The sequence below is a fragment of the Dermacentor silvarum genome, chromosome 2, assembly GCF_013339745.2.
Source record: "Dermacentor silvarum isolate Dsil-2018 chromosome 2, BIME_Dsil_1.4, whole genome shotgun sequence".
Taxonomy (NCBI): Eukaryota; Metazoa; Arthropoda; class Arachnida; order Ixodida; family Ixodidae; genus Dermacentor; species Dermacentor silvarum.
In genome coordinates this window covers 185,082,796-185,099,066 of record NC_051155.1, presented here as the reverse complement: position 1 = coordinate 185,099,066, position 16,271 = coordinate 185,082,796, and the positions used below count along the sequence as shown (strand labels likewise).

The following is a 16,271-nucleotide window of genomic DNA, read 5'->3' as shown; positions in this document are numbered from 1 at the left end:
AGTTCTGAGTGCAATTTACGGGATTTCAGTTCTTACGAGGTCGTCGAACAACCACTGTGTAGCCTTTAGGTGCAGCAGTAGCTATTGTATCTGGAAATTTCTCTTGGATGTGAAAAAATGCGACGAGCATCAGCAGCCGCGGTGTGTGTATGTGTTGTGAACTACGTTGGATGTATCGGTTTTCACTCGACGAAGAGTTGTAAAACATTTTCATCAGCCACCGGCATCGTTCTCACGCATTTTAAGTTTAGTAGACTTCAAATCACTGTCTACGTTCAAGGCCGAAGGCATTGCTCAACACAGCGAGCACTGCGGTTGGCAAACCAACATGATACACAGAATTGCTTCGTGCTTCGATCGGCATTGCCTTTTTGCCCTGTAAGGCACAATATACAAAGGGGATCGCATAAAGAGAATCCGACAGCTATTTGTAACGACACAATTTCCGTAAGATGGGTGAATGCGTCGTAGATGACTGAACTTACGAGACTGAAAAAAAAAAAAAAAAAGAGTTCATATGTGTCCTCCTTTTGCGGCAAAATAAAACAGAACACGGGATAACGACGCAATAAGACTTCGCATGGTCGTGCCACATGCTTGGACCACTTGGAACATGCGCTATATAGACAAGACAGATCTATAACACAGCATTTAGTACTGCCTCGGACGCTCGCGCAGTCTGCAGCTAGTCCTTCGACCACTCGAAAAGTGTGATTTACACTGTACGGTATGCGGCTATTATTAACCAACTTATTTTATATGTGAGCTCAAACCTTGCCCAGCAAACAAGGCAGTCGCCCAATGTATCTACAGATAACAACTTGAACGCTTGTCAAAGTAAACAGCACGACTTATTCTACAGCAGAACGGTACCCACGCTGTTAGGATCGTCAAATGTTTCGTAAGTACTCGTTACAGCTAAACCAAAGAATGCTACAGTAAGGTAACATTCGTGAAACGAATTTTCAGAAATACCTAACTGATATTCGAGGCTCATTGTAAGCTCAAACAAACGCGCACACCTCACGCTGGGTGCTCCGTCCGCCCTAACGTCTGCATAAACTCCAGCTGCTTAATTATACTTCAGACTTAAATTCCTTCACTACGCCTCACACGACCATTCCCCACGTAGAAGACGCCATTTCATGCTAAATAGACCGCGCGAGTGCGAAAAAAACCACCAGAAACTGCCGCCGAGCGCATACCACAGCATACAACACGGGCGTTCGCACAAGCCAGCATGCCAACTGCCCATAGATGGCGCCACTGCCTGCGCAATGGCGGCGCCCATGAAAAAACTATAGTGCCTAGAATATAAGTATATTCGAGGCACTATAAAAAAACGGTCTATAACGCTCGCATTCTGATCCCGCAGCTTCGACTTCTGTATCGATTTGTGCCACGTATACAACGCGCGCGTGTATTTCGGCGGTCTAAACCGGTAATCTTCTTTTGCCGCTCGTTCCTCCTTTTTTCGGCTATGCCCGTGCGTGCCCGCGCCACCCACCTGGAAAACCGCACCAGGCGTGACGAGCAACGAGGGCGGTCTGCCGCGGACGGAACAGCGAGGTGATGAACCGAAGCGCCCCGCGGTCGTTCGATTGATACTCGGTGCGTCCGCGTTTTCGGCTTCGTTCCGCCATCGTTCCTTCTATATTTTTTCTTCCTTTCTTCTTCCTTATGACTTTTACCTCTTTTCTTCTTGTATTTTGTTTCTTATATAATTCCAGCCCCCTCTTTTTTTTTTTTTTTTTTTGATGCATTGAAAGCTAAGCCTCTGGCCTCAGGCAGCAGATGCAGACGTCGTGGCGCTCGCGCGCCACTGCACAGCCGCGGGCACTTGCAGCTTTTCGGAGAGGAGAAGGCGCAGCGCAGGAAGAACAAGCCGGCGGAGAGAAGGAGGAAGGACAAGATGAACGGCGCTACACCGTAACGGCGCCACGCAGCGGCACAACGCGCATGTTCTGGTCTTTTGTCGTCGAATCGCCGCCGACCGTGTAATTGTGGTGGTCCGGCACGCGGCCGACTTTTGGGACGCGGTGCGACTGCCTTGCGGCCGCCTTCAGTTTCGCTTATTTCGCTGCGGGACCCTTGTTCTGTAGCAGGCCATTTGCGGCGTCCTGGTTCTAAGGGGGAGGCTGCTGTCGCAAAAGGCGAGCTTATGTGCTGAATCCTTGCATGTATACCAGAGGGACTCATGTGATGAGAAGACGGATACTTGGAAATATTAGAAGTAAAATCTGCCGGCAGCCGCGCCTTAGTAATAACTGATAAGGCTTCACTATTAGCACGGCTGTGGCGTCGTTTAAGTCACCCGTCAACCTTTGCGCTTGGGTACGTGCGTGCGTGCGTGGTGTGTGTGTGTGTGTGTGTGTGTGTGTGTGTGTGTGTGTGTGTGTGTGTGTGTGTGTGTGTGTGTGTGTGTGTGTGTGTCTGTATGTGCTGTATGTGCTAACAGACTTAAGAGAACATTTTTGCGCTTAATGCTTCCTTACTCCGCGCTCAGATTTCGACACAATGCCGCTTTTCTTGGTCCACATCTTTCGATAAAGCACTTGGCATTTTTGCATGTCTGATTCATCCGTAAGACACGAAAAATCGCCATCCTATTCCCAGCTCGCCATCGGAGACGCGAACTCTTGCATATGACGTAACCTGGTTTCGCCGTATGTTAGCAAATAAAGGTGTTGAGGAACGAGGCAACCAACGCCACCAACTGTTTATTGAGCGATATGGATAATTTTCTTCTTTTTTTTTTTTTGTGCTCATCGTGCTTGCGCGCTATATGAGGTCTAGAAAGTAAGATTCATAAATAAACAAACCTATACGGCAAAAAAAAAAAGAAATATTAAAAAGTGACTGAGGCTCTTTTTTAAAAATATCTGTTAAGCGAATACGTATCAAACGTAAGCCCTCATCCCCGTCACAAATTGCCCACTCGATGACGCACTATCAATCTTTCCTGTCCGCGCGGCAGAACGTTGCTAAGCGCACGCGCATTCACCCGCTCAGCGCCATGTGCGCCGCACGCGATGAAAGTATGCGGCTCGCGGTGCCGAAACTGGCCTTCGCCACACTCACTGCACCTCAGCGAGGGCACCCGCATGTCCTCCCCACACCACGCCGCAGGCAAATGCTTGCCACCCGGTTCTTGTACGGCCGGTTTAAATGGGCCGGCGTACGAGCCACATGCAGTGTAGTCGTCATGGCCCGCTGGACACGCCTGTCCATTCTGTTGCTCTCCGCGCTGCTCCATTGAGCTTAGCAACACCTCCACGCGCCGTGACTTCCTGCCTCGTTCTTTCCTTGTACGTTTTGTTCTTTCGTATGCAGGACCGTACCGGCGAGAGTCCCGGGTGGCATATGCGCCTCGCGATTCGACTAAACGACGTTAAATGGGCCCCACACGATCGTGTGGTCCCCGAAGCTTACTGCTGGTTATCTACGTATGCGGACAGAAACCGCGTCGTAATTGGTTCCGCAATTCTGAATCGAGCGGACCCATCATCAAGTGGGTGCGCGCGTACAACCCGTCGTCGCATCATTTCCATGCGCCAGTTGGGACTCACGTCGTTCTTTCTTTCTTTCTTTCTTTCTTTCTTTCTTTCTTTCTTTCTTTCTTTTCTTTTTTCTTTCTTTCTTTCTTTCTCGCATCCAGGAGGTTTTTCGAAACGCTGCGAGCAGTACTCCCCATCAGTGCGTCATTAGTCGCCGCCAAAATGCCTGTTTGATTTGTACTGTTTCAAATGCATATGCTCCTTCAAACGTGTAGCTTTCAATGGCAAAAGGTGCGTTGAAATGAAGGGTTGTGAGGACAATCTCCCCACCTTCGTGTACCACTATGAGCGTTTACAATGGAGATCCGGGACCACGGACAAAGGAGCGCGATTCTGCTGTGTAGTACCAAACCAACAGGCACGTTCCTGCACAAACAAAGCTGTATAAGTGGTTGGACCATATCGCAAGCATACACAGCGAGCGGTTCGAATAGGCTCAGTTACTGCAACCGTTAACTAGTAGGTCAACATATCAGTTCTTGTGCGATCTTTTTTTTTTTTTTTTTCTGTCCTGCTGATAGGCCATCGAATCATTCAAGTACGAGTTGCGTGTGAGATCACGATATTGCCATTTCACTCTTCCAAGAATTTCGCAAAGGCGATGTACATTTCTGCAGTCCATACATGTAGCACTCCTTCTAAGCTGATCTTCCTAGTAATATGACAACCATAAGTTCGCCACCATGTTGCCTCTGAAATACTGATATCCCCACCGCAATCATTGGTTTATGTTGGATGTACCGATTAAAATTAGTTTACTGGTGGCTGACGAGTGCTGGCGACTCAAGTTCAATGGATCGGTCAGTTTCCAGTTCTATTTTATTTTAGTCCGAACATCCCCATTCGTTTCATTCCGTCGGCCCCGTGTGTCAATCGCTCGGCGCTTGTTTCTAGCCATCAATTATACCCTAATGTTAGCTGTTATATGGTTAACAGGGGTGCCACTGGAGCAGTTGCAAACTATCTTGATTGTTGTATAGGCTTACAGGAAGCACAGTTACACGTTGACAACATGGAATATTTCCTTTAGTGAATACCGAAATTAGTTTCTCGCAAACAGGCGCTTGGTGGCCAAAATCGTTCGATTTCATGATGTACTACGTCCAGTTTTCTTATATGACCCACCATGACACGGTATTTATAGCATGTTATCTCAGTGAAATTGTCTATTAGTCAATGCATTACCACTCCAACCTGTTTCTTGTTCGGATCTCAAGAGTGACTGCGACAATTTAGTTACAGTATCACATACACTTTCAGTGTCACAATATGCAGAGTTCCAGTATCACAAAGAGCGGGTGCTGAGCAAAAAGCTGCTTTCTGCAGCTTGAAAGCCATCGTGCACAATTTCTATGCGTTGTCTTCAGAGAACAGTCACATTGGCGACCTTGTGCTGACTGGTCGTTACAGCGAAAACAGGTAAACTGTTTAAAAACCCAGTAAGCTATCATGCGAACAGACTACCACCTGTTTTCTCTACCCCCCTCCCCTCACCTTTCCCCCACTCTACCAGCCCCAGACAAAAAAAAAAAAGAAGAGAAGGTCTTGAAAAAATCGCAGTCGCAGTTTCACCCGACAGGCGAAGCATCAATTGCGATGGCAAATAAGTAGAGAGCTATACGGAGTAAGGATAGTAGTTTCATCAGCTGTATAAACTTGATCGTACAGCAGCACCAGCATCGCGCAGAACTGTTGTCGACGCCGTCGGCGTTTTGCCCGCGTTCGCACCGAACGCGCGCGGCGTTGGTGACTGTTGCCGTTGCCTCTGGGGGCGGCTCGGAGGTTTTCGACGAGATCAAAACGGGACACTCGTCGAGCAGCGTCGGAAGTCTTTACCACATTCTCGCCTCGCAACGTTTTCTCTCTCTCTCTCTCTCTATATATATATATATATATATATATATATATATATATATATATATATATTGGCATTTGGTGCCGCAGCTAAACGTCGCCTCCCCTCCCTCCCGTCCCCCCACGGCCTTTCGCGCGACGGAAGTGGTGATTGTAAAGGAGGAAAGAGACGCTTAATTCTGCAGCCCTTCATGGAGCACGGCGCAGAATGCGCGTTTGCTCTCCCCAGTGCGTTCGCTCCGCGTGAAAGCGTGCGTCCCTCGCGCCCTTTCACTCGCACCTACAGCATATGGCGCGCGGCGACGATTTCATCGCCATTGACGTCATACGGAACCTCACGGCGACGGCGACGCCGACTGCAGAAATCCGCTTTGGAGTGTCCATATAATTGCTATCGCAATAAAACAGGAACCATGTATTGCCGCACTGCTCCTGGTATTTTTACTACGTGCTTCCATTCTTTGACCTGTTTCACTGCTGGATCCTCTGAACCCTTCACTGATGTGTATCTATTGCGGGAACGCCGACATGATTAGTGGCGTCAGAGCCAACTGTGGACGAAGACGACGGACGCGCGAGAAGTGGCAGCGAGGGACGCGTGAGCTGCAGCTGGGCGCCTTTGGGCGTGGCCGGCGGAGACTAGAGCCTGCTGGCGTAGACTGCGGAACCGAGCCGTTTACCACATTGGCGCGCAACGTGGGGCACTGGCTGCGTTCCGGGACGGGCCAAGGTCGTGGGGAATGCTGATGGCGCCCGTTCCACGGCCAGTATACGACTCCTACTCCGACCTGGCGCGTGACCATTTCCGCGGTGCGAGCTGCACCTCTGGTGTTCGGTGACGAGCGCTTGCGCCGGTTCCTCCACCGTCGCCGTCATCGAGCCTGGCGTAAGACCTGGTGGCGGCGGGGTCTCCTACGCTACAGTGGCTAGAAAATTGGGGGGACGCTTAAGCTTCGCTTTTAAGAGTGGAACGCGATAGCATTCAAAGATCCCTGACTGCTTCTCACACTTCCCGACAATTGCAGCTTAAGCAACGTAATGGTTACAGGGAAACACTGGCGGCGAACGCTATGCACTAAGTATTCTAGTTCACTATAGTTGTGCCCAAGTCTGACGACGCAACGGCGGAAATGCGCGATCCGTGCGATCACCACTGGAGCGGCGGACACGAGACAAAAATCCCTTCCTTTGGTTCCCGCTGTTTGTACGCGTATACCTGACTCGATGTGTAGCTGTCACAGCGCTACACAGGGTTGGTGAGACAGAGTACAGATCTAATTAATTAATTAATTAATAAGTTTCTCGATTTAGTCACAATAGGCTTGTTAAACAAACATTTGATTGCGCTGTCGGATGAAATGGTGCATGCGCATTGCTCTTTGACCGATGATAACCAGCGCGCTGATTGTACTTGCTGATATGCTTCTGGCGAGTCTTTCTGCTATATATATATATATATATATATATATATATATATATATATATATATATTTGTATTCGCGGCTTGCACAACGTTTTTAGAGCGAAGTCTTCCGCACCTCTTCCCCGAACTTTGCGGGTTCTGGCTGCTGTCTTGCCGATTATCCACTACCAGATACCGCACTAGCCACTGCCATCACTAATCTTTACCCTCTACCCGTATCACGTGGCCACGAGGTACCTGCATCAAAACATCATACACAGATTATACGCGTGTATAAATATCGCGTTGCACTTGCGTCATCAGCGTTACACTTGAGTCATTAGCGTTACATTTGCATAAGCATCGCATTGTATTTGCGTCAATGTGCACTAGCGTTTGCAAGATTAATTAACGTTACGTTTTCATAACCTTTTGTTTCAAAATGTGCGCGAACATCAAGAAAAGCATTCCTAGCACCGATCCCCACATTTGGGGATCCCCGAGATTGCGAACAATTACTTCAATTTACGAAAAGACTAAATTCGTATTTATGAACCGACAACACTAAAGAATAAGGATTACATAAAATGTGTCCTCTGCATAAATACCAGGAAGTCTAAGCCATGCTCAACGCTGTACACACATGCGGAAGATGTACTTATATCAGAGCTTTGATTTCAACTACTACGATCTGCATGACACTGACACATCTAGTTACAAATTTACGGCTGCTGCACACAATTGGTTGAATATGTACAAGCACAGGCACTTTGCACATCCCGACCATTCACTCAATAATAACTCGTAAAAGAACTATGAACCAAGACGTGAGCATCTATGTATAATTCCTACTAATAAAGAAACTAAACCGCCACAAATATATGTGCACATTTTCAACCCCGCATGCGCGCACAGCTGAAACACGTATTGTCCGCCGGAATAGACATGCTCGCTCGGCAAGCATGTAGCTTATGATGTCACAGCTCGCGAGCGTATCAGTGTTGCCCGACTGTTATGCCGTTCAAGTGTAATATCATCATCATCAGCCCATATTTATGTCCACTGCAGGACGAAGGCCTCTCCCTGTGCTCTCCTGTCTTGCGCTAGCTGATTCCAACTTGCGCCTGCAAATTTCCTAACTTCATCACCCCACCTAGTTTTCTGCCGTCCTCGACTGCGCTTCCCTTCTCTTGGTATCCATTCTGTAACTCTAATGGCCCACCGGTTATGACTGTATGACTAGATTCTGCTGGTGAACAATTTAATGTAGTCGTGACCAATGCACATGTTAGCAGAGTTTTTGAGAAGCAGTCTTGAAAGGGCACGATGCCATATGATGATGAATGGGAATTAAGAGTGAATATTGTATTCGAATACAAGTAGAATGAGACTTTGTTTGTAGTATTATGCGGATACAGAACTCCAATTACAGAAAAAAGAAATTACGCAGATACGAGCCCGCATTACCGTGAGTGAACTAAATTTGTTCATCCTACGTAGTGGCCGCAGCGCGAAGATAACAAGGTCCTGGGCCAATTAAGGCTCCCCCGACCACTCCGCGTACTCCCTGCGACCACTCCGCTGTAGAAAAGCTGTTATATTAAATTATTAATGGTGTATTGTCACTGTTTTTTCTAGGGTTTAGAGGGCTAAGACTTCTATTTAATGTCAGAAACAATTAGTAGAAAATATCATAACGGTACCTCTTTATATTGGTGTAAAAAGTATACCGCAGATACTTTTATGGGGCATTTGCTCTATTTCTTCAGCACAGGACGATAGCGGTCATTTGCGGTTGCGGGAACGTTGGTTCTTTGCAAGTGAGACGTGTGCTGGATGTGCTCAAACTTCAACGGCAGCATTGGATAAAAATCTGAACAAAACTTGCCGCTCACTGCGTCGGTTGAATGCGTTGCAGTGACATATATGCGAAATGCAAGAACGCCCGTGTGCTTGCGTTGTAGTGCACGTTAAACAACCCCAGGAGGTCCAAATTAATCCGGAGCCCTCCACTACGGCGTGTCTCATAATCAGAACTGGTTTTGGCACGTAAAACCCCAGAAATAATAATAAGAAGAAGTGACATATATGTTTACCATACACACTCTTAAACAAGTTTGCACCCTTTGGGGCTTATGTTGTCCCGCAACGATAATCGTCATCTATATTTCCCGCGTTTTCTTTAACTCTGCGCGCCCGGTACTTCTAGATCACGAACGGCACGTGCGTTATCAACCTGACAGCATTCTTGACAGGAAAGTAGTGAGCGCAGAGTTTTCACGAAAGGAAGCGCAAGCGAGGCAGATGACGATTATCGTTGTGGGACAAGATAAGCCCCAAGTGGTGCAAACTTTTAAATAGTGTATATACCGTATATGTATACGATGGGAGCTGGTAAACACATGTTCCCACGATAAATTTAGATGTGCCGTAGACGTGTTAAACTAAGGAGGTTTTATATACTTATATTACATACTTTATATTAGCTCCTTGGTTGAAAGATTGTCGAAGAGGTAGCGTTTCCAGCGCTTTTTGGCAGCGTTTCCACGTCCACTGAGAGTGCTCGCTGTGTCAGCAAGGCGTTGCCTGAATGATGCTGTGCACCTCGGCTACAGTGTACTAGAAGGGTACCTCGGCAGCACCACCTCGCCAGCAGGTGCAGAGGTTCCTTGTACTGCGGAGAATCAAAGAGAGAGAGAGAGAGAGAGAGAGAGAGAATAAACTTTAATCCAAAGAGCACACGAGCGTAGGCAGCTCCTCCGCTCTGCAGTGGGTGGTCCCCTCAGTTCAAGAGTCCAACGGACTTTAGCTGCCCTTCTCGCTCGATTGACCAGGTTGAGCTGGTCCGTCGAGTCGGAGCTGGACAGCGCTGCCTCCCATTGCCGTGTGGCGGAGAATCAAAGGCTGGAGTTGTAATGCAGCGCACCGTGAACTGGTGCGCCGAAACCGAAACCGAAAGTACATATTGCCTTGTATCGTATTGTATAAAGCAGAAAACAAATACAACAATAAATTTTGTATCAGCACGCATAATACTATGTTTTAAGAGCTTTGCTTCATAAAACTGTTCATAAGATTATTCTTATTACTCAACACGTAGGTTTTCTTTTTAGTTCATCATCATCGTCATCGTAGCGATGTAGCTGATCAAGTTGTCAGCTTCTAAAGTTGAGTCGGTTGAGTCAAAGTTGGTCTTTATTCTATGGTTGAGTCGTAGGATTGGTACGTTGACAAGAGAGACATACAATTGTTGCGATCGTTGGTGTAGTGTGACTCATGTGTGACACTACAGTGTAAAATGGAGTCGATTCTTGAAGACTACGTGAGCGCGACAGATCTGAAAGTGAGTTTGTTTTCCTGGCTTTCCTTGATAGACTTTGACTGTGACGAAGGCCGCGTCCCCCGTCGCATGATTGTTTCGTTTATTCTTTGACATATACCTCTCTGAAACTTTAGAAGCAGCCTTTCGTAAAGGCTACCAGCATTTCTTAACGCTAATTCTTTCTTTGCACTTTCATGTCCTTTATGTGAAACGTTTTCGTCACTTATAATTGTGTTCGTTCAAGTGTTGTGTTGGTAGCTTCTTTTGTTAAATGACTACTTCCTAGTCGATCCTTGAGGCTTTCCTATTCGAACGTTTCATTTAAACTAAGTTTCGCTCGTGTACAAGCGATTTCGCCGCGGCCGAGTTGCGTCAGCCTTGTGAAATCTGTGTCGCTGTCAACTAAGGTATGTCGGCCACCTGACGAAATCGAGCACAGTTTAGCTGTTGATGTACACACTTCCCTATCTTGTGCAGCATTACGAAGAGCAATATCATGAAGAAATGAAAAATGGCGAAGTGGACACAAAGACGCAGTTCGAGTACGCTTGGTGCCTCGTCAGAAGCAGATACCCTGCTGACATACGGCGTGGTGTGCTGTTGATGGAACGTGAGTCACTTGCAAGACCTTCGAGTATCGCTTGTAGGCTGCAGATACACACGCACTTGTTGAGTGTTGTATTATATTTTTGTTTGCGAAAACAAGCTAACACGCATGTATGTTCCCACGTAATATCTTTGAAATATTTGTATCGCTTAAAATGAAATAAAATATGATATAAAATGGAGCGAGACGGTGCAATTAATATGGTAATGTTTCGTTTTTTTTTTTTGTTTTTTTTTTACATATAGCATTTTTGGTGATGTAATTACTCTTGTCAGTGTATGCAAGACAAAAGAGCCAAGGTGCCTTGAAAGAGTGTAATCACATGAGAGGGTAAAATGTTGATGCATAGTTTATGCCTAACGATTATTTGCTATAGCTGGAATGTACAGAGGGGAGCCATTTTTAGTGGCCATTAGCTAGGGCATGAAACTGCGTAACTAAAATTTTTCATTGCATCCTGCTTTACTAACAACTGCTGATTAGGGGTGGGCGAATATTTCAAGTTTCAAATACGAATCGAATACTACACACTAACCATTTGTATTAAAAAAATAACTATTCGGTATTTTCGGCTATTCCAAACTGACCAAATATTTCATAATGACTGAATGGTGAAGTCTGGTTACTGCTCTCCATTTGCTAAACAAGGTATCGCAAATCAACAGAAGTGAGCATATGACAGATGTTTCGAAGCAATGCAAAAACAAAATGGGTAATGGAAGCTTACTTTTTGGTTTTGCGGCAGACAAGCTGCGATTTTTACTTGTACTCTGTCATTTAGTGTTTCTGACAGTCTAGTAATTTCCAACTTTATCTTTTACACTAAAGCCTGCAATGTTTTTCTTGCATTGGGCCCTGTTGCACGCTTCCACGGCCAGCGTGTCAGCAGCAATTTTTTCATTTTTCACTACTCCTGACTTTTTTTTTTTTTTTGGCAACCGTTCAGTTAACGTTTCTGGAACTCTAGTCACGCAGCAGCAACCATTATTTATTTAAAAGCTTGTTTGCAACCAGGTTCTAAGGTTATTGAGAGGCTATGCATCCAACTTTTTTTAATGGCATTTAGTCATCTTGATGTCAAAGGTGATCCTTTGTCCCTTATAGTTAGCGTTCTTTTTTGCACTAGTCAGTACAGACACTGTACCTAATTCTACCGAAATAAATATTTCTGATCAAAATTCATGCATCTGCGTTTGACTGCTCTGTTTTCAGTACTTACTATTTGTATTCGATTCGTGCACTAGACTTCCGTTAATTCAATTTTTTGGTTAATTTGATCCTGACCGTAGGGTCTCAGCTGGCACCCATGCATTTCTATGGGCCCAAACTATCATTATTTCGATCCTAAATTTAGTCTCTGCTGGATAATTTTAACTTGACCAGTCAGCATGTGTAAACCTGACCCCTATGGCATGGCCGCTGGATAAAAAAAAAGGTGCGGCCTGCCGCGTGCATCGAAAACGGTGTGATCCGCCACGGCGCCACACGTCGGGGGCTGTTGTCTGGCATCGGCATAGCAAATGCATCAGGAACACTTGGAACGCTGTCGCGCATGCAAGCCGTCGCGTTCCATCGCCGATGGCTAGCGCCGTTCGGCCCAGCCAAGCGGCCAACAGTGCAACTACGGCTGTCACATTCGCTCCCATTGCAACACGCCCGACGTGGCAGGCCGCCCCTTTTTTTTTATCTGCTGCTGTGCCTATGGTTACCTCAATAGCAACTCCTTTAGTGGTAGCATGCTTCAGCAGAGCTTATTAAGGGACAGTGAATGTGCTAACACACGTCATCTTCCGTCCAAAACGCCTATTTTCGACCTGCCGCGAGAATATTTTTCAAGCAATAACGGTAGCTCACAATGTCTGATTACGGTATGTACCCAATTCTAACGCGTGCCTTTATTTTTTTTTTATTTTTTTTAGCCAAGAAAATTGAGCTGGAAATAGCTTGTGAAGTGCAATTGGATATGTAACCAAAACTGCGTTCGTGGTGTTTGTATGCTTAACCGCAAAACAACACTGCATTGTGGCAAGGCCAACTTATGAAGACCGTGCAGCGAACCTGACTAAAAAACTGGCCGCCATTGCGCAGCACATATTAGGCCCTTGTTCAGTTTTCTTGCTAAAACACAGGATTCGCGTTCGATTTCTACTTTGTTTAGGAGCTTTGTCATTTCTAAGTTAGTTTTCTACTTTGGACACAGAGAAAGCAGGTGCGTGTTTGATTCGGAGGGCGTTTCCAATCGGGCAAATATTGCCTAATCAATCAGTGGCGTGTTCTGGTGTTTTTTCTGCATCTTGTTTAATTTGACCCACCAGATAATTCAATCAGTTTGGTGGATCCCATCAGGGTCGAATTAATGGCAGAAGGCTGTATTCGAAAAAGTTGATATTCGCCCACCTCTACTGCTGATGCTTCATTTTTTCTTACCCCTGTCTGTTTGTTTGGTTCAACAGATTTATTTCACCATGGCAATGCTGAAGCCAAGCGAGATTACCTTTTCTACCTGGCTGTCGGGAGCACCAAGCTTAAGGTCTGTGGTTGGCAATCAACAACACAAATGCCCTCAGAAACTTTTGTTACTGGGAACATCCCTTCCTTGTACTAATAGGCAGGACTGGCTACTTCTGTGTGCTAAATACAGACTATCTTAAACGACTGAAATGAAACTTTGTGCAGCTAACTTAAATGAAATTTTTAAAGCGTAAGCACTCGTGTGGGTACAGTGCTCAGCAATTCAAACGTGATACTTGCAAGGCATGGCTGCCGGCGCTTCTTGCACCACCGGTGGACACCAAGTTCCCAGTGCCATTGTAATATATGTTGAAAGCGAGAACCTTTGTGACACATTGTGGCAGCATTTGGTACCCCAGCACTCACCAGTGGTACAAGAAGTGCCAGCAACCACTCAGTCCAATTATCACGTTTGAATTGCTGAGTACAGTACCTTCTTCATGAGAGGCAAACTTATTGCCTCTGGAGTGGAAGTAATATGAATGAAGTGGAGTATAGCTCCCGGCATCTTGCTGGCAAGTATTTAGTGAAAGCTGATAGAAAGTCTTGTGTGTAATACATTGGATACACAGGACAGGTACAGATTACTGTCTAGAATTGCACCTGTTGTAAACATCTTTTTTATCCTTAGGAGTACGCCAAGGCATTGAAATTCATCAAGGCATTCCTTCATGTTGAGCCAGCCAACAGGCAAGCACAGGAACTTGAAGCAACTATTAAAAGCCGGATGAAGAAAGGTAGGTTTTATAGACAGTTTCCACCTTTTTCTAAGTCCTTTTTTAACGGGAGTGACTCAAGATTCAGTGGAGCCTGCAGTCATGGTGGGACATGAAAAAGACTGTGGGTTTCTTTGATTGTCAGTCACTGACAGTCCCGGACTGCTTGGGACTGCTGTGCCGCATTCGATTTTGCTCAGGCAGCTTTGGCAGCTCTGCCCTCTAGTCCAAGCGTTACCAGAAGCACATTCGTTTTTTCACGAACCAGCAGTTCCAGACTGCCCTTCCACTGTCAGAGCTGTCAGCAGATTTTTGCTCGGACAAGCGCAAACAGCTAGCAGACAACAGCTGAAAAAGATGCGCACGGCGTCAGCCACTATGTTATGAAAGATGCCATGTGCTTCTGCGTACTTTGCGCATTTCAGAGGGCAAATATTGTACTCGGCTATTCTATCTCGTCTATCAGTGCTTTGTGTGCTGTCATGCAAGCTCTTCATGAGCCATGTAATTCTGCAGCTTTAGTCTTCATGTTTTATTTAGGAAACAAGCACAGCGATCAGGCACATATGCTTGCTTTTCTTGATACATTTCGCGAAATCTGTCCTGCTCATTACTATATGTATAGTAAACAGGTGGATTTCGTCTTTCAGTTGAGTGAAACTGGTATGTGATGAAGGCATATCCTACTGCATATGTGGCTGTTTCTTGCCAGTAGCTGGGATGGTATACAATCGGAGCTTCTCCAATTACTGTTCACATATGTTCATCCCTTCTGTTGCCATGTTCGAGCACTCGCTTTCCGACGTGCAGGATTAGACAGTGTACATGCACTCTACCAGATGTGCGTTGGACCTTTCGTAGATGATCTCACGAGCTTGAAGGATATCAGTGGGTGCTTTCTGCATGAACAGTGACGTGGTACGATAGCATTGTTGTCTATGTTCGTGTGGAAATTCTGCTTAAGTTTCACAGGCAGTGAGAGAGTTTAACTCCAGCGCTTAAGTGGCACGATGAGCGAGAGCACGAAGTAAACTGCGCTTTGCGAGCACGTTCTAGTGTATGCTCTCAGTCTGCGATTCCATTATGCAAGCATTATGGTTGTCAGTGACAGTGCTTCTGAGGCTGCACCATCTCAGAGGCTACAATAATGAATTCACTGAGTAGTGGTGCTATCTATACTAGTTAAATTTAGGGCATGGGACCTAGTGGACAAGCCACATTGGATGTTGACAAAGTGTTCTGCAGTCGGGCTTATGGGTCCTGTAGTCCATCACTACTATTACAGATGCTTATGTTTTTGCTAGCTTGTATTTGTATATGATGGTCCACTTAATGAAAAGCTGAGTATACAGTCAGCAAAACAATGAAATTTAATGGTACTTGGCGACATTCTCAAAGTCGTTATCCTCTGCGATGACAAAATGTCGAGACTGTGGCAGTTGCATTTTCTGAGCTTCTGCTACAAGCTGCAGCTTGCTGTAAAATATGCATTTCCTCTCTATGTACTGATAACATACAGTGAAAAATTACTTAGATCTAGCCATCAATATTGCTTAACAGAGAGCTGTGTTCCTGTCCCTCCGTGCAAACAACAGCAAACTTATTTTTTCTGACACTGCTTATAGCCCCACAGTGATTGTTGGTGGCCTAAGCACCAGATGAGTGCACCCACTTCCAGTGGAACCATTGGTTTTATTAGCTGAAACCTTTTTGGTTACTTGTGAGTGGTATTGAAGCATCTTACCATTCATTACCTATTCCAGAAGGCATAAAGGGCATGGCTATTGTTGGTGGAGCTGCTCTTGCTGTTAGCGGGCTTGTCGGTCTTGGAATCGCCTTGGCCAAGAGGTATGTCTGAAATAGCTTTCTCTGCACACATTTGCAAGTTAACATCACTCTATATCACCTCTCTCTTTTCTTGTGCAGGTAGATGACTTCATTCCTTCCCAGTTTTCTCTGCAAATTATCGACCCGAAAACAGTGTTATTTTTTATGCTGTATGAAGTGTGCAAATAAAGTCACCAGTATAATCTGATTCACTATGCTGTACCCCAAATATTTACTTGTTACTTTGTATATGGACAGCTCAGTGGTAGCAAATACCACACTAAGCTGAGTCATTGCCCATCTCCAGAACATTACCCTATCCCCCTTTTCTAGGAAAATATAGACCTTACAATATGCACCAAGAGATCACCCACCGTTGCAAAAGGCATGTGGACCATACACTGCTAAGCTTGCCTTTGCATATTAGAGGCAGTGGTATTTTATGGATTGTTTATGTTCATTATGAAGTCACCAT

General features: G+C 45.7%; 1 protein-coding gene across 1 annotated transcript; it reads left to right on the top strand.

Moving 5' to 3' along the window:
- Window positions 1-10,003: 10,003 nt before the first annotated feature.
- On the top strand, window positions 10,004-16,004 carry LOC119442286 (mitochondrial fission 1 protein). The gene is made up of 6 exons (XM_037707105.2): window positions 10,004-10,156; window positions 10,613-10,745; window positions 13,196-13,272; window positions 13,885-13,990; window positions 15,733-15,817; window positions 15,896-16,004. Exons 1-6 carry the CDS (start codon window positions 10,112-10,114, stop codon window positions 15,897-15,899), a joined length of 450 nt encoding a protein of 149 aa, XP_037563033.1. The 5' UTR covers window positions 10,004-10,111; the 3' UTR covers window positions 15,900-16,004.
- Window positions 16,005-16,271: the final 267 nt, after the last annotated feature.

Bases quoted from the DNA above. Each gene is read 5' to 3' on its own strand.
- LOC119442286 (XM_037707105.2), top strand. From the start codon at position 10,112: ATGGAGTCGATTCTTGAAGACTACGTGAGCGCGACAGATCTGAAA. The intron at 13,273-13,884 runs GTCTGTGGTTGG...TTTTATCCTTAG, and splicing joins TCGGGAGCACCAAGCTTAAG to GAGTACGCCAAGGCATTGAA. The intron at 13,991-15,732 runs GTAGGTTTTATA...TACCTATTCCAG, and splicing joins TAAAAGCCGGATGAAGAAAG to AAGGCATAAAGGGCATGGCT.